This window comes from Hippocampus zosterae, chromosome 6 (genome assembly GCF_025434085.1).
Source record: "Hippocampus zosterae strain Florida chromosome 6, ASM2543408v3, whole genome shotgun sequence".
In the NCBI taxonomy this organism is placed as follows: domain Eukaryota; kingdom Metazoa; phylum Chordata; class Actinopteri; order Syngnathiformes; family Syngnathidae; genus Hippocampus; species Hippocampus zosterae.
In genome coordinates this window covers 4208340-4231790 of record NC_067456.1, presented here as the reverse complement: position 1 = coordinate 4231790, position 23451 = coordinate 4208340, and the positions used below count along the sequence as shown (strand labels likewise).

Genomic DNA, 23451 nt, shown 5'->3' with positions numbered 1-23451 from the left:
ACATGTAATCTGCTAAGAGAAGAAATGACACCAACAAATCATCAACTAGCATTGATGTGACATTCTATTTGCTGACTGGGTTTGTGAGTCATCATGTGGACAAACAGGATACTGGTTCAGGACGTCCTTCCATTTCAACAGCATGACCCTGCCACACAAGATGCAGATTCGTGTTGCAATTTGGGAAATGTGTGCGGAATGGCACATACATACAATGTTTGAGTTGCACCGGCATGTGTATGCTGACCGTCGCTGGCCAAAACTTTAGGTACACGTGCAAGCCAATGAAATGCCAAATAAGAGATTTATTGTGAAAATAAATATCTAGTAAATGTGACACCCCACTGAGAATCTTAACAGCCTCGGAAATTTCGAATGACTAAAAAATTGCAGATACATGAAATGAGGCTTCAAATCAATGATTAAATGGTCTTCGTGAGCTCATTTTGTCGTCTTCCTTTTGCCTTTCAATGTCTTTAGCTGTCGGTGTTGTGCTCTTGGTTGTGTGAAGCACAAACAGTTAACTGCCTTGTTTATGAAATGTGCTTTAGAAATAAAAATATCTTACCTTGCCTATGACGAGGACTTGTACACCACTGCAAATTCCAACCACAATAGTGAACTTAATACTGACAAAAATGACACATCAAAAAAGTGCGTATTTTATACAAATATAATATGTATGTTATTTTCTGCTGTGATATACTGTGGTTAATATTCATGACCTAATAACGAATTGGACGCATTCCCAAACACGTGCGCGGGGAAGATCTGCTGGTTTTGTTTGACAGGCAAAATATACATTCAAGGTCTCGTCTATACAGCGCAGGCCGCAGAGGGGTGGGGCTGCTGTGTTGCTCAACAAGTACGGTGGGTTGTTCTTTCATGTGGGGAACATTCGTAGAAAAACCCATGCAAGATGACGGGGTTGTGTAATATTTAAGCGTGCACACATTTCAGACGTTTTGTGATGCGTTTAAATACCCCGGAGAAAGGAGAAGAAAAAAATCGTAAAGGAGGTTTTTACTGCTTCGGTTTCACTCAGCACAAATGACATGGCCATTAAGTGTACTGCGCTGTAGGCTATCACTAACCTACACTTAAAGGGAGTAAGAGTGTCATCAACACAGTCACAAAATAAAGAATACTTAAAATAAAGTTACGGCTTTAACTGAGCGTGCCCTCTTCAACCAATCTGAGTGAAAATGGAGCACTCGTCTCCCTCCTTTCAGAAAGCAGCTCACCAAAGCTCCGCCCCCTTTTCCTTGGCGGCCCCAGACTTCTAGGAATTACGCTTTGCAACCTGGGTCATCCTGCTCCCGCTCCTTTTCCTCCAAGGCTGTAAATAGTTCCTGGGAAGAGGAGGGGGAGGGGGCGGGCGATCTCACTGCGCCCCCCTCCCCCTTTTCCTTAATTCCTGGCGCAGATTTTGTGTGAGGCGCACATGTGGGTCAAGAAGACGAGTGTGTCGTCATCACGTTGCTTGTTGACTGTCAGCACACGCTGCAACGAAGAGGAATGTGTGTTGGTGTGTGTGTGTGTGTGTAAAACGCAGTGGTCCTTGAGAAGGGAACATAATGTCCTGACACACACACACACACACACACACACACACACACACACACACACACACACACACGCGCGCGCGTCGGTGGTATGGCTTTGTCACGCAGCAAAGTATGGGCCGTGGGTCCACAGAGGTCCCACTCAGTTCTCCAATCTGGTCCACGAAGCATTCACATGATCAAGATCACAGATTACAATATTAAGTAGAGTAAATATTCCACTGGTCAACAGCAAATTGTTATCAGAGATAGCTTTATTTTGTGTGTCCCTAAACATAATTTTGATGTTGATTTAAAAAAAAATCATTACTTTATTCAATCACAACAGATTTTTTTTTTAGATATTTTCATTTTTGTTTTTACAGTGCACTGTAATGTATAGTTTCATCCTTTTTTTTAAACAAATTCATCTGCTGCTGAACCTAATCCTATTCCATAAATATTAGTAAATATATTACATATTATATTGTCATTATTATATTACTCTTATGAATATTTGAGGTGCTAGAGAATAAATAAGGGCGGATTCAGAATCACATTTTAAAAAATAATCCAGAAAAGTTTACTGACATCTCTGATTAAAACATTTACAAGCAATGTTAACCAGTTTTATTATTTGGGATAGTTATTATATTAATTTAGCCATCAGTTCCCCTTAAACTGGTGAATATATTGGTGACATTCCAGCTTTTCGCACGATACAAAACACAAAACAGAAGTCGTGGCTATGGATTTGGCAATCTATTTGTTTATTTACCAATGCATGCCTGACATGATCCTATTCACATGTAAGAATACAGATTTGTATTTGCATCCAAATACTCACTACTTTGATTTCATAGAATAACCTCTTTCTCTGTCTTCACAGGTTCATCTCTGTACACTCTGAGTGGAAGAACTGCATGCATCTCAAGGACTCGGTTGAATAAATAAAGTGAGAGCGGGAGGTCGGCGGGTGGGGGAATTTATTGCGGGGAAAGGACGTCTCCACTCGAGCATCTCAGGGAAGGAATCAAATGTGCTGGTTATCGTCGTATAGCCTCGGGATTTCACAGGCGAATGTTTTGGGAAAATATTTAAGAAAATACTATACATGGAGAAAACGGGTAGATGCTGAGAGGTGACTGCACGCACATTTCACATTTATAGCATCATGTCGCTGTGAGGGTTCAAGTTCATGTCAGTCTCCACCCGGACATCTGTTTCCGAACTTGAGTTGGAGCTATACGACGCCTGCTTTGAATGAGGCCTGAGCTGTGCACGCTACATATCAGGAGAAAGACCACTCAGCTTCTTAGGCCCCCCCCAAAAAAAGAAAAAACTAATTGTTTCGCTTTAGCACGTGAGGGGCCGGCAACGGGCGGGCGTATGTTCCAGGAAAAAAAAACCCCTCAAACACCCCCATTGTTGTTTTAGCTATTCGCATGGAAATGTCTGTGATTTCATCAAGTGACGACGTTCATTTCTGATGTGATTCCCAAAGACAAAAAACAATCAAGATTGTGATGTTATCCTTTCTACCACGCAAATAGCGCCATTTCCTACTCTATATCAAGTCACATCGCTCCTGATAACCTTTTGCTAGCTTACATCACTGAAGTATTCTTGTCCCTGAGCACTGACTTTGGGTCCGGCTTCTCGCTTTCAATCTTGTACAGTGGAACCTTCAAAGAAACTCTTTTGCTCTTTCTTTGGCTTGACTTGAAACACGCGCGACGAGACGTGATCAAAGTTAAGCCGCGGGGGATGCTTAAGCACAAAACGCACTCGAATTCAGACTTTTTGGCAGTGACGACGCAAAACGCGCCATTAATTACGGGAAAAGGCCGATAACAAGTTGCAAATTTCCCCAGTGTGGGACAAATAAAGGTTATCTTATCTTATCTTGTAACGTCAATATGAATGGTATTTTGTCAGTTCATCTATCTATGCTGGTGTCGGCAAGCATGAATCCTAATTACTAATCCCCAAATATTTTTTTTTTTTTGGGGGGGGGAATACATTGAATGTGCCAGCAGTGGTCAAAAACGGTACCGTATTTTCCACACTAAAAGGCCCACTGGATTATGAGGCGCACCTTCAATGAATTCATTCATTCATCTTCCGAGCCGCTTGATCCTCACGAGGGTCGCGGGGGGTGCTGGAGCCTATCCCAGCTGTCTTCGGGCAGTAGGCGGGGGACACCCTGAATCGGTTGCCAGCCAATCGCAGGACATGGCCTACTTTGTAATTTTTTTCATATATTGGACGCATGGCATTATAAGACGCAATCTACAATGCATCCACTAGATGGCACTAAACTCAAGGAAATGCCAACAGAACATTACACTACACTCCACCCTGATTTATATAGCTACGATCAGATGTCAGTAAAACTTATTTCAAAAACCAGCGACACAGTTCACTTAACCAACAGCAAGTTATAACATTGACTCATGAACGTCGAACTCGCTTGCCGCTGATCTATTTCCGTGTTCAACTGCGAAACCGATCGCCTTTAAGTTTGAACTCTGCGTTGTCAGCATGTCTCGAGGAAGGAGCCATTTTGGAGTTGACATATTACCGTAATGGCGCATCGGATTTTAAGGGGCACTGTGAACTTTTAAGGAAATGGAAGGCTTTTAGGTGCGCCTTTTCGAGAATACGGAAAATACGGAATGGAAGCTTTGGAGAGAAAACGAACCGAGGCAGCCAAATGGCGCCCTCAATTTTGTCCCAAGACACAATTAGTCAATTATCAATATTACCTTTAACTTCAACTGAACAATTTTCCCAGATTCCTTTCAACTTTAAAGGTTCCACTGTACGTTCACAGTTATGTCGCATCTCCCAGGTAATAATGTTGTCTACTGGGGGGCGGGGGGTTGAACATGTCGGATGTTTTAGCTTTGCAAGAGAGTCACCATACAGGTTATTCTGTGACACACACAAAAAAAAACGAATCACTATTCAACAGAGTTGTTTTTACACTTTGAATTTTTTTCCGCCCATGCAAAAACATACGCGTTTGTCCTCGACGCCTTTTGGCTACAAACAGATGTTCAGACAAGCAATGTTGCTGCCAGCTCATTCCAACAAGCATCCTCTTTGTGCCGTTCAAGAGCTCAAGCAGATGTCCGCGCTGAGGCCACATGCAGACATCAGTCATGGATATTTCCATTTTTAATGACGTGGGGGAACATATAAAGTAAAAAAAAAAAAACATGTGTGATTGAACTCCAACATAATTCATACGTGCTCCAAAGGCACCTGAAAATTTGGTATCCAGCCAAGAGTTGCCACGTCATTCCATTTCTCACCGTATGATAAAAACGACTTTAAATATTTCTCGTAGAAGCATATTTTTCATAAATACATAAGCATTTAGTGCATGTGGCTGTCTTTGATTTCATTTTAAAAAATCAAATCAATATTAAGAGATTATAAAAAGAATATTTGCAAATCAAACTTTATTGTCAGTGATGGGAGACGAAGCATTAAAGAGCGAGTTGAAATGTCGCACAGAACGAAACTTGATGAACGACACGATAACGCGTTTTTCGGATTTATTGGTTGGAAAATAAGCGGAAGATTGATAGTTATGCCCTCATTTGAAGAATTTACATCCGATGAAAAAGAGCCCTTTGTACCAACAGAAGGTCCTCTTACACGGGGCCCACCGTGCTGCTGCAGAACCAACCAAAAACTTTGCGGCACCATCGCAGTGAAGCACAGATCCGAGCCTTGCGCACTGCAAACCTTGGCCAAAGTTTCTATTTCCAGCAACTCTTTAAAATGATATCTAATCCTTCCCATCCTCCATCAAAGCTTCGACCCGTCAGTGATATGTAGCGGTGTTTGGAAGGCACTTTCACGTGTGTGCGTGGCTCGCGTTTGCGCAATTCTTAAAAAAAAAAAATCATTCACTAGCAGCGTTATATTTTAGCCTCACAACCATAAAATTTTACCTTTAATTTCGCCTATCAGAGTTTGAGCAAAAACTCTGTAGGAAAAAAAAAGCAAAAGACGTAATGACCCCCCCCCCCACCCCTCTCTCCCCCTTTTCCTTCGTAATAAAAAAACTCATCTATTGTCTAATTTTTATTGTCTTGTTGACAAGGGAGCCTTCCGATGTCTCGTCGGACCCCCGCCCATGAACCGCAAAAACTCTTCGGCCACTGACATGACTTGACACGACATGTCGAGTCATGTTTCTTATTTTATGCGCTGCCGTTAAAAAGCCACAGCAGCACGAGCGCATGTGTTTTCCGCTGTCTTATCACCTTTCGGCCTTGTATTTACTACTCGCAGTGCTAGCTAGCGTAACTTGACACATGACGTGCCATAAAGTCAATTCCCACAAAGTGTCCCATCACAATCCTCTGGTGACCGAAAGGCCTAAACAAGATAAGCGCACGAATGAAAGTCAAGTTAGTACCGCATGATTCAGAAACGATTTCTTGAGGAAGCAGCTACATGATTTTGTTTTTATCGTCGACGTGAAGACCGAGCGCCATAATGAACGCTACGCTACGTTTTGCGTCACGTGAAAATGTATTATTTTCCTGATTTTTCTCTTACCTTTGTAGTTCCAGCTTCTTACCTTCTGTGTTGGGGCACAAAGATGATGTAAAGGTAGTGGGGGGGGGGGGGGGGGGGGACATACAGCACACAACTTCCACTGAGAGTTAAGTCAGCTACAAGAGGGGGAGGAAGTGAAAGCTAATCTATTAGCGCTTTATTTTTGGACAGGTGCACAGAGCTCTCTGCTGATCCCGAAAGCACCGCAGATCTGTTTCAGGTGGAACTTTAAGGGGGGGGGGGGGGGGGGGTGTCCTGCTTTCAAGCCTTCCCTTCTTCCCTCGTTCTTTCAGTGTATGCTGTGTGTAGTGTGTGTGTGTGTGTGTGTGTCTTGTCACGTGTAGTTCTGTCTATCGAAGCTGCGGAATGCTGACGGAGCGGCCAGCTTCCTCATGGAGAGGCTGTCAGTCTTTGCTGCGTCAGGCCGTGCCCCGGACTTGCTCCTAAGGAAGGGGTTTCTGGTTCCTGCCAGACCCCGACCCCCGGGCCCAGGCCCCCTATCTGCCCCCAGACCCGGTCCCCTCTCCATCCTCTCACTCACCGACAGGCTCTTCCTGTGCGGAGGGGCCAGCGTGAGCGAAGGATGGGAGTCGTCTGAAGAGCAGCTGTTCGCTCGCTCCAGCCTGGAGAAGGGGGAGCAGAGAGGGGCCCCGCCGGGTCCGCCGAGGGTCCCCGGACGAAGGCTGTCCGGGGCTGGGATCAGGTCCTCCGTGTCAGACTCGGTGTGACTGAGCTCGGCCTCTCTCTCCGGATGAGAGGAGCCGACGTCCGGGGGCTTATCGAAAGGGAAAGACGTGGAGCAGCCGGGGGAGTGCGAGCGTTCTACGGGGGTGTACGGTGAGGAGACGCAGCGCGTGTCGATGCAGTCGGTGATGCTGGTGTACTCCGCGGCTTTTACCTGGACGCCCGCACCCAGTCCGCCGTAGCAGCTCCTCGCCGGGAACATCAGGCTGTGGGACTTGACCAAAGGGGGCTCTTCCAGGAAGGACGCGCCCACCGCGGAGAGGAGGCGGCTGCTCTTCGAGCGCTCCAGCGGTCCGGCCGAGGGGGGCGGCGACGGTTCCGCGTCCCAAGGCGGGAGCCCGGTGTCCGGTAACAGGTGGGCCGAACACAAGGAAAGATCAGCCGCCGCGCTGTCGTCAAATGCGGCTGCGGCCGTCCCGCTGCTGGCCCCGCCCCCCTCCGAGTGCCTGTCACCGCTGGCGGCGGCGCCGCCGCTCAAGTCCCGGTCGACGATGTCAGACTGTAGCGACGCCTCTCTCTGGAGGGGCGGGACCACACGCAGGGAATCCAGAAAAACCTCAGCGGGTGCCACCTCCTCAGAAGTCGAGACGTAGATATCGATGCACGAGGACGGGCGGTGCTGTTGGGAGACTGACAGCGTCGCCAGGGGGAGGGGCTTCGACTCTTTGGTGACGGCGGACGACGACACGGACTGCGAGCTGTTGGCTCGATGGAGACTGAGCGAGCGCTCTTTGAAGAAGCCGTCGGCCCGTTCGCCGCCGCCGCCGCTCGCGCGTTCGCCGCCGCGACCGCCTCCGACGTAAAACGAATGGCTTCTTGTCCGCGGCGCGGCGTTGGTTGGCGATGGAGGGGACATGGAGCCCTCAGCGGTGCACTCCAGCGCCTCCTGCAGGCGGTACGTGTTCCCCTCGGTGCTGTTGAAGCTGCTTTGGCGAAGAATGTAGGCGGCGTCCGCACACTCCCCTTGACGGAGGATGTACGCCGAGTCGGTGCAGTCGGATGACGTCCGCGAGCGAACTTTGTTGACTTCCCCGCGTTCGACGCCCGTCACGCGCTCCAACGCCACCGCGATTCGTCCGATCAGCTCCTCCATTTGCGCTAGGCGGATGTCAACGGTCTGCAGCGAGGCCTTCATAAAGTGCTCCCTTTCATTGACCTCCTCAAGACGCATGGCCATGTTCTCCACCCTGACAACAGTAATTATGAAAACGTCAGTGCATCAATCTGTAGAGGAAAAATTGTTGAGTCTGCAGAGGACGATCCTGATTCTGCACAGAGCAAATCTGGATTTGCCGGGTCTTGAAAGTTGATTCTCCACGCGCATTAAATAAATTGACTGAAAACGATCTTTAAAAAAAATGAAAAATAAAAAACTAATCAATCTACTAAAGAAGTAGGAATTCTTTTTGGAAATTATCTGTCAAACCAAAACATTGTGGAAAATTGTGTTTATGAAATAATCAAATAATAAATCACTATCCTATTTGTCCCTCTAGGACAGATGTATTTAATAAATACTAATGATAATTATTATTACCATTATTAAAAATAATTTAATTTTCATTCAAATGCAAAACTGAACTAAACAGGGTTTGAGGCAGAACAAGTGATATTAAAACAATCTGTAAACTAACACCTGAATGTCGTTTACATACAGCATAATACCGTATTATATTGACAATAAAGTTGACTTGATATTATTGTATTACGCGGGCCAATCGCGTGACGTCATCTTTAGTAGCCGTTAGTGATTCGAGACGTCATATTTACTGGACATCCGCATGAAATGGAAAAAAAAAAACATCGCCTCATTCCCGCAAACACTGGCGCTTGTCATCGTTGCGTGTGCCACTCGACGTCGTGTTTTGTGCGCATGCGTGTCACATTTAGAACGTGTTCACTGAACATTAGAGGAAACATTTGTTTGTAATGTGAACGAGAACATAAAATGTGGATTTAAAAAACTGAACGGGGCATAGCGCGCTACAGTGTGGACATGGCCTGTCTCACAGCGACATCTAGCTGCCAGGGTGAAAACTACACGTAAATGTAATATTCTGTAACTCGCCTTTTTTCCGCGCACTTTTTTCAATTCCGCGGAAATCTTTGAGGTCGCGGCAAATTCCAAAACAAACGAATCGCAAGAATCCATTAATGGCCCAGCTTTGCCACAAACTAGTCGGGGCTAAATTCACAGTGTCTCCGCTAGTTGCGGCAAAGTAGTCAATCAATTCTCTACAATGCACAATAATCCATGATTAGATTAAACCCATCCCCAACAGGGATACAGAAATGCCTGATAAACATCAAGCTGACAAACCTTTCAGAAGTAACTCTGATCCTTTCGTCATTCGACGAGTGGAATCGGTCATCCTTCTCTCTGAAATATTCTTCGATGCACTGTTCTTCAAAGTCGTGGACCTTCTTCAGCTCATCCTCTGTGATGAAAAGCTCTGCGGATGGCAAAAGTTTGAGGTCGTTACAAGGGCGGCAGCACGTTAATGAACAATTTCACAGTGGCATGTTTAAAGTGGCCTTGAACAATAAGATTGCGCTGATTGATCAGAACAAAGTAAGAGCGGTTTATTGCGGATTTATATGTAAATGGAAGCTCTCAAAGGATGGCACTGTGAAGTGAGAACCGGATTACTTTGCCAGCAAAGCTCAGTTGACATTTCATTTAAGACCTAAATGTTTCTCTTTTTGACTTCAGAACATCAGCTCTCCATCGCTACTTACTCAGTCCATAGTCCCTCTCGTCGTCATCGTGCTTGCGCCAGCGACAACACAAGTGCTTGAGTACCATGGTGATGTGACTGAAGATGATGAGCGGCGGAGGAAGGACCGGACGCTCGTGGAAGGTCATGATGAGCTGATAGCGCTGGAACTTCCAAACCTGGTTGGAGATGGACTTTACCTCGAAGAATGTGTTGCTATGGATAACACAGTCAGAGTAGGAGGAAGATGATTAGATCATACCGCATACATAGTGCAGATCAGTTGGTTTTAATGTACAAGGCATATTCAAAGTGCCCAGAGATAGCATCCGTTGTGAAATGGCACTCACTACACGATACTTAAAAAAAAAATCTTATTGGTGCCTAGTTCTTCAGGAATTAACAACACGAGGCATTTGGAGAGCAGCTGCGACATCATTTGGAAACGGTTGTCATTAACAGATTGATTTGTAACATGCATCGGGATGGCTTTACATACTTGAACACAGCGATGAGAAGATTGACCAGCAGTATGTTGGCCACCAGCAGGTAGCAGGCCATGATGGCCGGCACAATCCAGGCGCCCGTCTTACACGGAGGCAGGGCCACCATCCCTCCATCCTCAGTGGTGATGTTCTGCCCACAGGGAGCTACATGATAAACAAAACGACGTGAATGCACAGGGCGCTTAGAGCTGAAGTATCTCAGATGACATCCGGCGATTGAAATTGCAAAAGGACACAGAAATAAGACAATTTAGCAAGACATGGCTGTAATGTTAAAAAAGGTGACAGAAGCAAGCAGAACAGAAATTTAAAAAATGAAAGAAAGACAAAATGCAGTTTCTCCCCCTCACAAACGAACAAGAAGCATGTTTATTTTTCGCTTCTCTTAATGAGGGAGCAGGGAACAAAAAATAAAAATGTTGACAATATATTGAAACGCACGTTTCAAATATATTGTCACATCTGTGGTAGCTTAGCCATAGCTTCACTCAATGGCTGCTTTGGAATGTATTTAAGATACATTCGGTGTTTTTTCCATCTGTGATGGTTCAGTTGCTGTGGATTACCAGCGGAACATTCAGCCTCGGTTCTTGCTTTGTTCGCCTTTTTCGGATTCATTCTCGTCATGCTCGTCAATTGTTCACACAGCGCAGCCCAAAGACAGAGAACTGAAGTAATTTTCTGCTTTCAAAAATTTGCACGCTCAAAATCAAGAACTCGGACAACTGAACCACGTGAAAAAACAGTTTACACATGATGGCGGGTGATCATGATGCACTGAGTTGCTTATTGTGATTCTCATTTTGGGGAGGCGGTGGTGGTGGTGGGGGGGGGGGGGTCTGGCTTGTGCTGCTCGGCTCCAGTGAGAAGCTGAGTCAGCAGTAAAGGAGACGTGTGAGATATTGGTTTGGCATGGCAACGCCATTTCTTACAGTCAAGCTACGTAAAGTGACGGCTTCAAACTGGTGGCAAGAAACATCAAGGGACTATCGCAAGTTTCAACTTTATGATGGTTCCCCTTGCTTTTGAAATGATTTTTAAAAAGTACATAAATTAAAAAAAAAAACATGACAGACAGTGAAACGCCTTTTCTAAAAAGTGTTACTGTCACATAATAATGGCTATAAGGCAGCCCAGTGAGGGGGTAAAGTTGCACACAGGAGGTAAGCCTTCGGTCAAACTACAAGTGGACCAAATTATGAAAATATGTACAACGTGTAGTCTTAATCTAGCATCTGGCATAATTCAAGGTGGCCCAAAAAACTAGCATCATTTTACAGTCAAATGACTAAACCAATTCTCATTCGAATGTGCTTTTGAGTAAGATGTAAAAAAAAAAACAAAAAACTAAGCACTAGCTACCACTTCTTCTTTCTTCATGCATCATAAAATTGTGGCAAAATTAAATCAACGTCATTGTAAATTTGATTTTAAAAAATCTGTTTGAGTCTGTTGCGGGAATATTTAAAAAATAAAGTCTATGGTTTGAATGCAATTTTCTTCTGACACATACCGCAGTACTCAGATATCGATATGATTGATGATGTCACATTTTTTTTTTTTGGGACACCCTCTATTTTATGCGGTAGCTGACCCAAGACATCCCAACATAAAGGCAACTTCAACCAAGTGTGTGGCGTTGCATGCACACTTGTGGCCTCTAGTGGCAAGAGTCGGCATGGCGTGGAGGTCAAGTGAGGATGATGAAGCAGGGGCGGTGAATTAAGGTCAATGTCATTATTCAATCTATATCGTGTAGATTTACTGGAATTTTGAGAGCACTGGGCAATGTGGGATGCACCACTACTACGCCAGGTTCCGAGAGTTCGTAAGTAATTTTCGACCAGCCAGAGTTTTTCATTCAGCCTTTGCTGTAACTTCCTAATATGAATATCTGAAACACAGAATGAAAACATTATTTCAGATCTCTTCTCTTTGGGCCACTCCTCCCGTAATGGACAAGCAAACATTTTCACAAAAGGAACAGCAAACAGATACACTCTCAAACAGACTCGGCACAGTCTGTACTACTGGGTTCATGTCTTTCAACAGCAGGGATGGGCAACTGGTATCTTGCGGAGCCGCACACTGAGTGGCTCCTTGAAAAGTCCCTCCACCCCCACCCCCATAAAAAAAAACAACAATTAAAATAAATACATGGATAAGCGGTTCAGATTTTTTTTCTTTTTTCTAACAAACCCTCAAAAATCTTTACCCCCAAAATGCACCTAATCATGCATTATGTTTCCAATGAAAAATCAGGGCAAGTTTTTTTAGGGGGTGGGGGGTGGAGTGGTCATAAAAAATCCCAAATATGATTTTTTTTAAAATTGTAGAAAAAAAAATGTGAATTAGCAAAGCTGTCAGTGCCGAACTGTGAATATACAGGGGCCAACTGTAGTTTTATGTTGTAATATCACCAATCACCACTTGATGACAGACATGTCTGAGTTGCACTCACACTTATACTCTCCAAACTTCAATGGGAATAAGCCTCTTCTTTTTTTTTTGCAGATTAAGTTGCCCATCCCCACTCTACTGTGACATTAACAATTGAAGAGACAAATTGGTACCCAAATGAAATACTGATGTAGTAACTTGACAGAAATTGCACCGTTTATGGCACAGAAAATAGTATTGGATTATTTTCCTCCATGAACAGTCAATTTGTATACTTGGAGAATACTGGTGTCAAAATTCACTATTAGGTTAAAAAATATTTAAATAAAACAACATAACTATGATTCATATCTATTCCTAGAGTCAAGAACTCTTGGTGGTGAACTTACGGTCAATCTGATCAGCAAACACCTCGCCATAGATCATCCAGTACGGCATGAAGAAGATATTCCGTGCCAGCATCCACGAGGGGTCTTCATTGGGGTTGAGGATGGCCTGTCGCGCGACCCCAAAGCTCATGAGCACCACCAACATGATGATCACAAAGTACATCATGTCGATCATCTGACAGAAGGGGCGAAGAGGACAGTTAAAAGAGAAGGGAAGAACTACACTTGACTTTTATGGCTTGGTAATCCTGTAATCGTTTGGCTCCACAAAAGGTACCTTGGAGTCTAGTAATTAGCGGCATGGGATACATTGTTGTGGATTATGAAACTGATTGCGGTCAGACATAATCTCATTTTGTACCAGTTTACAACATACAGGGGAACCTCCAAAAACAGAAATCAGTGGTACTCACAATCCAATCTCATAAGGGCACAAATCGTTATCTCAATGAGCCAAAAGTCCATTCATCGAGTTCGGGTTTGGGTTCATTTTCCGTTTGGACATAAATTTGAATAAATTGTTTAATTTGTTCTTGTAAATGAATATTCAAAATTAACAAACCCAGAGGGGGTAGAGAACATTTTTCTTTTGAAATATCAACACAAAGAACAACAAAGAGAAGGAAATATGTATCGGGGCTTCACATTTGGAGTGTGTCCCGAGAGTGATTAAATAACATACGGGTGGTTAGGTGAACCCAAGCATATTTGATCATAATAACCAAACTTAACAATATCGATCAAGAACGGTGTTAAGTTAGCAACATTTACACAATTAAGGCAGCACTTCCTGGAAATACTCTTATTCTGAAAGACACAGCGCACCACTTCCAGAAGCGGAAGCACAGGAGCTGATTTAGTGAGCCATCGACAGTAACTTGTCACATGTCAACGTCACGTAAGACACCGCACACGTGGTGGCGCAACATTACAAACAAGGAACAAGTGGGTGCGACGCAACACTGTTGGAAACCGAGGATTCCTGCTACTTAGCTTTTTATCAAATATCAGTTATCAACGATAATGATATTTGGTCTTGTGAAGGGAATCACCTCTCAGCAAATCCCTCACACATCGGCGGGTCACAATCGCAACTTCGTCCGCGGAAAGACTCACCAACATATGCGTTGATTTTGTGCCATCTAGGTGTTAGGGAACTACGCTGAAGTGAGTTGAGACATTTCACTGAGAAATAGGTCGTGCTTTGCTTCTATTTCAATGTATGCCATTCTGCGTTGGTTTTTACACGAAAGTTATGGATATTAAAAAGCACAAGATGCGAGCAATAAACTTTTCCTCTCGTGAGTAATTTTCTCTTTGTATTATCATCCAGCAGCGCTCATCTTTCTTCAACGTTGAAGGCATTCCTGGGTACCAAAGATCTTTTCCTCTTCTGCCAAGTGGCTCCAACAAGAGACACTGGCGGCTTTTCAAAGTCAGCACTGTATTGCTTACTCATGTACCTGATTCGATCCTACACAGTTTTCTAAATGACCTTACAAGTCTTTTGTTGTTTTTTTTTGTGTTTCCAAAAATGTTACTGGCTCTTTCCCACAAACCATCTGGCATGTTGGGTTAATTATGACTCCAATTAATTCAGAAGCCATTTGTGTTTGTTTTTCCTCTGAACTGCTTTGATTTTATGTACTTACTTTCATTAAGGCAGCCACAACATCACAGAGTACCTGTATATGCTAATTACCTGAGAAAATTATTCCACCCCCTCTCTAAGTGCTGATTGTGTTATCAAAGCGAGCTTGTGTACAGTACCACATAATAACCTCAAATCACCACCGTCTTGAAAAGTGAGTGTCACGACTTTCCGTTCCCTTCAAACAGAGCTACCGTGGTCGCCGGGAACATTGCGCAAAAGTGGCTTTCGAGGCTCAATTAGTATTCAGTCGCCGTAAGCAAACGAAACGAAATCGACGAGCCTTATGTCACGTAACACAAAAGGAGATCGCGCTCCAGCTACATCTCACCATCTTGCCAATCATCATCACATAGGGACCCAGGTACTTGTTGACACCAAAGATGTCGAGCAGCCGGATGTACCAGTAGATGATGTTGACGCAATAGATGACACGTCCATAGCTCATGAGCGGGGGCTCCTGGAGACGCAGAACCATGCCGACAGAAAATATGAGGATGGCCATGAGGTCTGTGATGTTCCAATACTCCTGAAGCCACACCTTGACCTTTTGTAACAACTTCCCTGGCTCTGACATAAGGATCTAGAAGAGGGTTGGAGAGGAATTAGAGCTGGAAAGAGGATGCTGAAATATGTAAGAAAAAAAAGAAAATGTGGGTTAAATACATTGTAAGTGGATGACACAATGCAAATATATACATGGAAAATATATAAAGTCTCAGTTTGACACTGCCAAAGCAGTTGGCGTTCGGACATGTGCATTTCTGCGGAGGCAGTGGACAGTAACCACACATGAAGTTCAATGAGGTCGTAAGATTCTCTATTATATTGACATTTTCGGGGGGAAAAAAAATCTTGCACAAAGCATATCGTGCTGGAAAACAGCAGCAAGATCTCTATTTGGCATGAATTAAAGTTATCTTGCTTTTTCTGTAACTTATATATTTTTTAAAAAAGAGCCATCACAATGGAAAATGATATGAAATATTTTCTTTGATTTTGTGAGACGGGGAATGCTAAAAACAGAACATGAGTGTTTTATCGTGCTGTGTTTTGGTATGTTGCCAGTGTTTAAGTGTACAAGTGTGTTTACACTTGAAAGGTTGCAAACAAGTTTTAAAATAGTCTCAAAATTGAAGGTCAATTAGCAACCTTGACGTCATGTGTTTGAACCCAATGTATTTCTTAATATTTTGGGTACATTATTCAGCAAATCAAGGCAATTATGGAAACATCTCTTTCGGATGCACGACAGCAGCCTATTGTGTCAGTGAAAACTACAACCACGATAAACTGCATAATGGCACGATTTGGATTTTGGTGAGCGCTGAAAGCGGTTCAAATGCATTGTAGAATCACTGCCAATAGAGGGCAGTGCGAGCTCACCCATTCGGAGATATCGTTCAGTAAAGGTGGATGTGACAAATTGATGATGAATGCTTTTCATACAATACAACACAACACAAACGGGTGACAACCGGACGTGGTCGTCTCATTTTGTCCGTTGTTCAATTTTCTCTTTTTCTTCTCTCTGAAGTAACACCCTGATCCCATTTTGTCTTCCCTCCTCATCATTAATCATTTGATGAAATGGGAAACAATGCTCAGCTTCAGCCGTTGGCCACACAACTTTCTTCAGTAGACATGCATAAAAGTCATCAGTTCATTGGGTGAAGTCATTCTTTGAACGTACTGTATTCGTGCATGTGTCATGTCAGCGTGCACATGTGGAGTACCTCTCTCATCTTCTCAATGCCATTGGTGAAGATGTAAGCGACGACAATCCACTCTTGAGGGGAAGGCCATAGGTCCATCTTTACCAGGACGATATAGTTGAATAACATTAGGTAGCCCACGTAGGCCATCTGTCGTGGAAAAGAAATACTGAGAATTGATCAAATGCAAACATGTTAACAGCTCTTTTGCTAACAGGATGTAAGCCAGACAAGAGAATAGAGAAAAATTTCGGACACTTGGTAAGGGTATAACATCTTGCTCTGGATATTTCTGATGACATTAGATAAAGTGCTAACATGCTAACAGTTGCAATGCTAAAATATCGCAAGATTGCAAACCGTGTTACAAAAGCCCCAAGATGGGTCGAGAAGGACTTTACATCTTGCTCTATATCAAAGTACTACTAACGAACGTGCCAATACAAAGCAATACAGATTTTACATATTGTAGCCAAGTACCGTTTCAAACAACAGATACAATGCTAACATGCTAACACTTGGTATTCAAACATATAGTAAGCTATCGACATGAGTAATGAACACGGCAAGGCAGACCCAAACAGATTGCCCTGTATTCAGCGAATGTTTCTAATTCAAATTGATAAAATACTAACATGCTAATAGTAGCAATGCAAACATCTAGCAAGACAGCAGCCTGAGTAACAAAAGCGCCAAGACAGACTTATAGTATCGATTAATTGACAATGTGCTGAGGTCAATTTCTTAGGACAAATCCCACCCAGGCGCTTTTTGGGTAACTAAATTGGTAAAAAGATGTATAAACGAATAGATTTGGCTGGGTGACCAAATTGCTGCCACAGTGCTAAGGGGTATACTACAGTAATGGTAAGCTAAGACCACACAAGTGCATTAATGGAATTCACAAGGAAACTGAGGAAAGTAAATAGCCAGAGGCGGCAAATGGGATGAAAGAAGCATAAACGGTGACATCTCTTCAAGCAAAGTTAATGCAAGATAATTTATGTGAGACATAGGAAGAATAAGATCAGCATTTAAGGCCATTAAGTGCAACCCAAAGCCACCCAAAAAACACTCAAACCACTTCACACTTTGTTTTGGAAATCTGACACACACTTCAGAAATTCTGTGTGTAAATCTCCAGCTTCATTGGACATTCCACTAATGAGGATGATGTGTTTATTCCTTTTGGTATACATTCTCTGGCCACGACATTAGGTACACCCGTATAATTCAACAAATGTCTTAAAAAAAATCTGAATTTGTCAATTAGTTAAAAACAGGGCAGTGTATTTAAAGTAAGTCAGTGGTACGGAACAGGTATGTTTTAAGCTTGGATTTGAAGGTAATGAGAGAGTCTGAATTGCGGATGTTCAGCGGCACAGAGCTCCAAAATGGAGGGGTGATGTCGTGAATGGGCTTGAAAGTATAAAGCAGGAGTTTGAACTGAATCCTCTGTTTGAATATGAGCCAGTGAAGCAGAGGGTGTTTTGGGAAAGATAGGTGAAGCAGAGTTCTGCACCATCTGAAGCCTAGGACGGGACCTTTGTGGAAGGAAAAAAGCAGAGTGGTCTATGTTACTGATATGTGAAAGGAATGATCGTGTGCTCTTGAGGATGACACCCAGACTTTTAACCTGAAGGGAAGGGGAGACTAAGGAGTGACCTACTGGTTTGGAAATGTAGATTTAGTGCCAATTAGGAGAATTTCCAATTTATCTAATCTAATTGGATGAAATTTGAACCAGGAGTTAGTATCTGATAACCATAAAGTGAGGGCAGTGGGTTTGCAGGAGAGAGAGAGAGCTAGAGGCCATCTGGGAAGCAATAAAGGAGAATCAAATGAATGGAAAATGACACTGAGAGGGAGGAGGTGGATGATAATGAGTAGGGTCTTCAGGACAGAGCCCTGGGGCACACCTAAAGTCACTATGGAAAGGGTGGATGAAAAGGAATTTGAATGAACTAAGTGTGGTCCACTGTGGGCGATGCCAAATGGAGGAGAGTCGCTTGAGGAGGATGCGGGGGTGCGATGGGGTCAAAGGTCACACTCAGGTCAAGGAGGAATAGCATGGAAAATGTGTGTGAGTTGGATACAACGAGGCGGTCATTGACAATTTTTATTATTTGGACTGAAAAAGCTCAGGTTAAGTAAATGTAGATTTGGTTGGCAATTATTTTTTTCCAAGAAATTTGGGAGGTGAACAGTAAATTGGAAATTTTATGCAGCCCTTCTACTGGATCTCATTAGAATGTTCAGGTGTACCAAATGTTGTGGCCTGGACTCCTCACCAGTGTCCCCCATGTCTAAAATGTCCAATTCCAATGACTAAGGCCGGGGGCCCTGTGGAGGCACATGCAACCAATAATTGAAGTAGCTCAGAATCACAGAGCCCACGCACGAAGTCGAGTACGTCGGTGTTGTCTTCTGGACCGCAAACTGACCGTATGGAACCAGAACTTGACGATGGGAGCGTTGTAAAACTCGTAGATCTTGCGTCCCATGGGAATGAGCCTGTGGCGGTTCTGAACCTCCTCAACATCTTTCTTCCTGGACGTCTCTGTGGCTACCTTCCCCAGCATCGCCTGGGGTGCGGGAGGACACGCGCGGACCCCACAATGAGCGAGGCGGGCGGGAAGGAGAGCGAGGAGGGAGGGATAAAGGGACGAGGAGAGTGGGAGGCAAATGTGATGCGTCAGAAGAGGAGGAGGAAGGAAGACAAGCATGTCAAAGGAAACCGGGTGGATGGGGAGTGTTGAGTACAAGAGAGAAGAGAATAAACACACAGAGCATAAATGGTTACTTTCTAGGCAAGTGCACAACTTGATCATTTATTATCATGTCAGACCCCAAAAAAAGCAAGCGCAGGCAATGTCTTCATTCCAAAATGTGAAATGTGTGTTTGAGGTGAGTGTTGAGGTGAGTCGATGTTGGTGACACAGAACGACACACAGACGCACACTCATGGATTGTGTCTCAGACAACAGGACGGGCCAAAGGAGACAGGAAGAAGACAGAAAGAGAAGACAGGAAATCCAGTTTGGGACACAATTCCTCAATCGATGAGAGAGGGTTCATGCCCCATTCTCATGATGGGTCATGGACTTCATGTGAAAGCAACACCAGGCCGCTGAGAGAGTTTATTGTTAGAATTTGTCGTAGGCTCATTGGACACTTTGTTCGGGACACCGACACAATCTTACGCAATTCAATACAAGAGCTGTATGAAACATTTTGAGTGGAAAAAGAGCAGTTTTGATCGACACTGCTCAGATTGGCACGGATTTAACATCTAAACATGCCTCGTTTATTGCGGGGGTTACGCTACAGACCACGCCGGCAAAAGATTACGTCCGCGAAGAGGCGACCTAATATTTATTGTTTTATTTGTATACATTTCAATGGCATTCAATTTCAATCATATCATCAATTTCTCAACCAATTTCATGCACATAATACCAAAATGTATCCATACGAAGTGGAAGTAGTATTTTGGGCCATTGAGGGGGGTCGCCATTCAACACTGTTATATCTGTGACGTTGAATGCGTGCGTGCCTTTAAAAGGTAAACTGTCTTGTCGAGTGACATGAAGTCAGATTGGAGAGTTGGTAAGCCGTCAACCCTCGAAAGCGCGAGCCAATCTGCGTGCTGAGTGACGGTGTCTGTCGACGCCACCGGCATGTAGCCGCCGAATGCGCTTGTGCTGAATTTATTGCCCTTTTTGTTCAGCGAAACGACTGATAGTGCACCGGTGGCCCTAAGCACCTTTTACGCACTCTTTCCTCCCAGCTCACAGTTGTCGCAGTGCGCACTGACACCCCGTCTGGAAAAAGAATCACTGCAATATTGTGTTATGATTCCTTTTTTTCGTCAAAATGTTATTGCGATTTTCCTACACCGGCTTCATTTCCATACAAGCCCGTTTCAAATTCATCCGCCTGCTTGCATGGCTTGACCACCGAATGTCTGGAAAAGTGGACGCCCAAAAAGCATGCCGTGCACATGCACAACTTTATTGAGTGATTTCCTGTAGGGCTTGCCGACGTGCCGTCATGCCACTTTGCACCATGGATGCATTGACCATTCAGTTGTGGCCGGTCTCAGTCTTTGCGGTTACTTTCTATTTTTGTTAGACACATTTAAGGGATGCAGCATTTCCTCACACGAATGAACGATACACAGGGTCACTTTGTGCATTCATCAGAAGCATTTTGAAAGTTTGAAAGTACAGCCGTTCTATTTGGTTCTACATTTGGTGTGCATACATGATTAATATCTGGCGCTGCATTTGTACAGTCAGAAGCAGGGGCAAAATTGGAAATTTGTCCTCTACAGCGGGTGTCTTGTAGACTTCGTTTTCTTTTAAGTGTGTGTGCGAAACTGCACATATGACATTTTGACTTTCGAATGTTTGTATTACTATTTTTCACTCTTGCCACTTTTCCTACACTAATGATAGCTTTTGATGAACCGACTTTCTTCTGGTTTTATGGTGAGGCGTTACACCGATTACAATTAGCGTGCATCGTAATCTGAATTGGCCGCAAATCATTCAATTTTATTTTATTTTATTTTTTTTAAATTAAGTAGCTATGTGTCTTGCAACTATGCCTCGTCTCTTCTTGAGTCGCACAAGCTCCGGTCGGTTTCTTTGTGCCGGCTCGCTGGACGTGCTTAATGCGGATGGGAAATTGAGCGGTGCTGAAAGGTGGCTCAACTTCAATGCAATCAGTGAAATGGACAATATAAAGATCCAGCTTGCGAATCTCAACAACCTGGATCCCGATATATCTCCTCAACTGATTAGATTGAACTGGAAAAAGTCCAAGTGCTGCCCGGCATCCAAGTCTAAATACGGCAAGTCGATGGCCGTGAAAAGGTGCTCGCTCAGACTCTGGATGATTTCAGATGTGCAGCGGCAGGCACGCACGGGAACATGAATGCAAATCCCGGGGGCCCGCCCATGCTCGGCAGCCCACATGCGGAGTGGCCCGCTGCAGCAAGCCATCGGCAGAAGGAGAGCGGGAGAGAGGCAGCTGTCAGCCGGCATTGTACTGTACCTCATCTTGGAGGGAGGGGGAGGGGAATGAAGGGAGGGAGGTGGGGAGGGAGGGGGATTTTGGAAGAGAGAACAAGAGGGACCACGGGGAAAGGCGGAGAACAGGAGATCGATGGAAGGAGAACCATTCACGAGGAAAACCCACAAGAGACGCTACAACTCCACGACCGATATCTTGGCTTGAGACAATGAGAAACAGGAAGGTTGGCCATGTTGTGTGCGTTTGGAGATTTGTACTGTGTGAGTGTGTGAGTACAACAAATTCTCATTGCAGGCAGAGCGAAACCGCGCTTGTTTTGGACATGAACCACCTAATGCGTTAATATTGTATGTGCACAGGTTCTGAGATGCAGGGCTGAGGTGGGTTCTCTCACCACGGAGTTGTACTGCGCCTCACAGTAAGATCTTACTGTGAACTCCATGTCCTCCTCCTCCTTCTCCTTGACGGGCTTCTCGGGCTCCTCTTCCTCCTTCTCTTGCAAGTAGGCCTCCTGGTCCTGGGGCATGTAGGACATCTCATCCTTGTTCTTGAACTCCAGGCTCAGGATTGAGGGCGGCAGGAGCAGACCCAAGATCACCTGTTGATGCAGACATTATATCGAGAGACATGGGCTAGAGGCCGACATTGATCATCAGCGGTCATAAACTGTGCCGAGGCCACCGTGGAGGCCCTCGCCATTGACAGAAATCCAAATGTGTCACCAAGGAAGCTTTGCCGCAGCCACACAGACATGAAGCAGAAACAGTACAGTGTGCTGAAAACGATTCAAACGCTTACTTAATGGTAAAACGGGAAAGAAGATGGATTGAAGTCGCCGGAAGCGGCCCTCGGAATTGGTTCCAGAGTGGATCTGAGGGCTTTTTAATGCACTGAACATTCATCTGAGAAGGGGTCATTTTTAATGATTGGAACAAGCTCATGCCGATCCATCTCGGATCTTAATGGTTATATTCTGCCAGCAGCGAGCAGCACCCACTCAATGCTACATTACATCGACATCATTAGGCCAGCCGAACACGACTGAAGTTGACCGCTGCCAAAAATGACAGTTGCTGACTCACACTCATCTCCCGACGCGCTGCGATGGAGAAACTGCGATTTTGAGGCAATGTCATTTTTTTTTTGAATCAACCACAAAACCATGGTGCGATTGTCAAGGAACAAGTTGATTGACACAAAAACAGGAAAGAAGTAACTCATTCATCATTCATTCATTCATTTTCCGAGCCGCTTGATCCTCACTAGGGTCGCGGGGGGTGCTGGAGCCTATCCCAGCCGTCTCCGGGCAGTAGGCGGAGGACACCCTGAATCGGTTGCCAGCCACTCGCAGGGCACACAGAGACGAACAACCATCCACGCTCACATTCACACCCAGGGACAATTTGGAGCGTCCAATCAGCCTACCATGCATGTTTTTGGAATGTGGGAGGAAACCGGAGCACCCGGAGAAAACCCACACAGGCCCGGGGAGAACATGCAAACTCCACACAGGGAGGCCGGAGCTGGAATCGAACCCGGTACCTCTGCACTGTGAAGCCGACGTGCTAACCACTGGACTACCGGGCCGCGAAAGAAGTAACTATAAAGGTAAATACTGTCGTTTTTGCAGAGCTACCAAAATATAGACATTGAATGTTAAAAATCCGTACGGGGTCGAATGTGGCGTCGGCGTGTCATGACATATTTCTGTCCGGATCGTCACGCCGCAATACTGAGGAACAACAATACCCGGCCGGGACGAGCCAGACCATCAATCCGAAGGAAGGCATTCATTTCATTCATTTAGTAACAGTCCTAACTCCAGGCTCGATGACAGCACACAAAAGCGTCTGCGTACATGTCGGCTGCACCCGGGAGCAAATATGTGTGTCAGCGTCGTCATCAGTCAAGAGAATCAAAAGATGTCACACACACGAGTCTGACTTCAACATGGGCCTGAAATCGATCTTGTCAACTCGGGTGATAGAGCTTTCACAGCCCGCGGTGACTCCACCCTGATGAGTTCCAGCGGTCGGGAACGGATGCTCACCGTTGTCGTCGTGTTATTTTGACAATATTTGGACAGTGTTATTACGCGAGATGTCATGATACCCCGAGGGCACATCGTCTTGTTTGTTCAACTTGTGCCGCGCTTGCTGTCTTT

At 44.7% G+C, this 23451-nt stretch overlaps 1 protein-coding gene across 23 annotated transcripts in view; it reads right to left on the bottom strand.

The window, feature by feature from the left end:
* Positions 1 to 2872: 2872 nt before the first annotated feature.
* Positions 2873 to 23451, bottom strand: part of trpm3 (transient receptor potential cation channel, subfamily M, member 3) — a 115389-nt gene continuing 94810 nt past the window's right edge. For 8 of the 23 annotated variants that reach the window (XM_052067359.1, XM_052067361.1, XM_052067357.1 and 5 more), the window contains 9 exons: positions 21718 to 21885; positions 18692 to 18832; positions 16269 to 16397; positions 14864 to 15115; positions 12882 to 13056; positions 10086 to 10236; positions 9609 to 9802; positions 9190 to 9322; positions 2873 to 8056 (listed from right to left, as the gene is read on the bottom strand). In XM_052067359.1, the coding sequence (XP_051923319.1) occupies positions 6460 to 8056; positions 9190 to 9322; positions 9609 to 9802; positions 10086 to 10236; positions 12882 to 13056; positions 14864 to 15115; positions 16269 to 16397; positions 18692 to 18832; positions 21718 to 21885 (2940 nt within the window). In that variant the 3' untranslated portion in view covers positions 2873 to 6459. Of the gene's footprint in view, positions 8057 to 9189; positions 9323 to 9608; positions 9803 to 10085; positions 10237 to 11857; positions 11987 to 12881; positions 13057 to 14863; positions 15116 to 16268; positions 16398 to 18691; positions 18833 to 21681; positions 21886 to 23451 lie in introns of those variants that run through there. The other 15 variants (XM_052067354.1, XM_052067345.1, XM_052067344.1 and 12 more) reach the window with 5 other exon arrangements.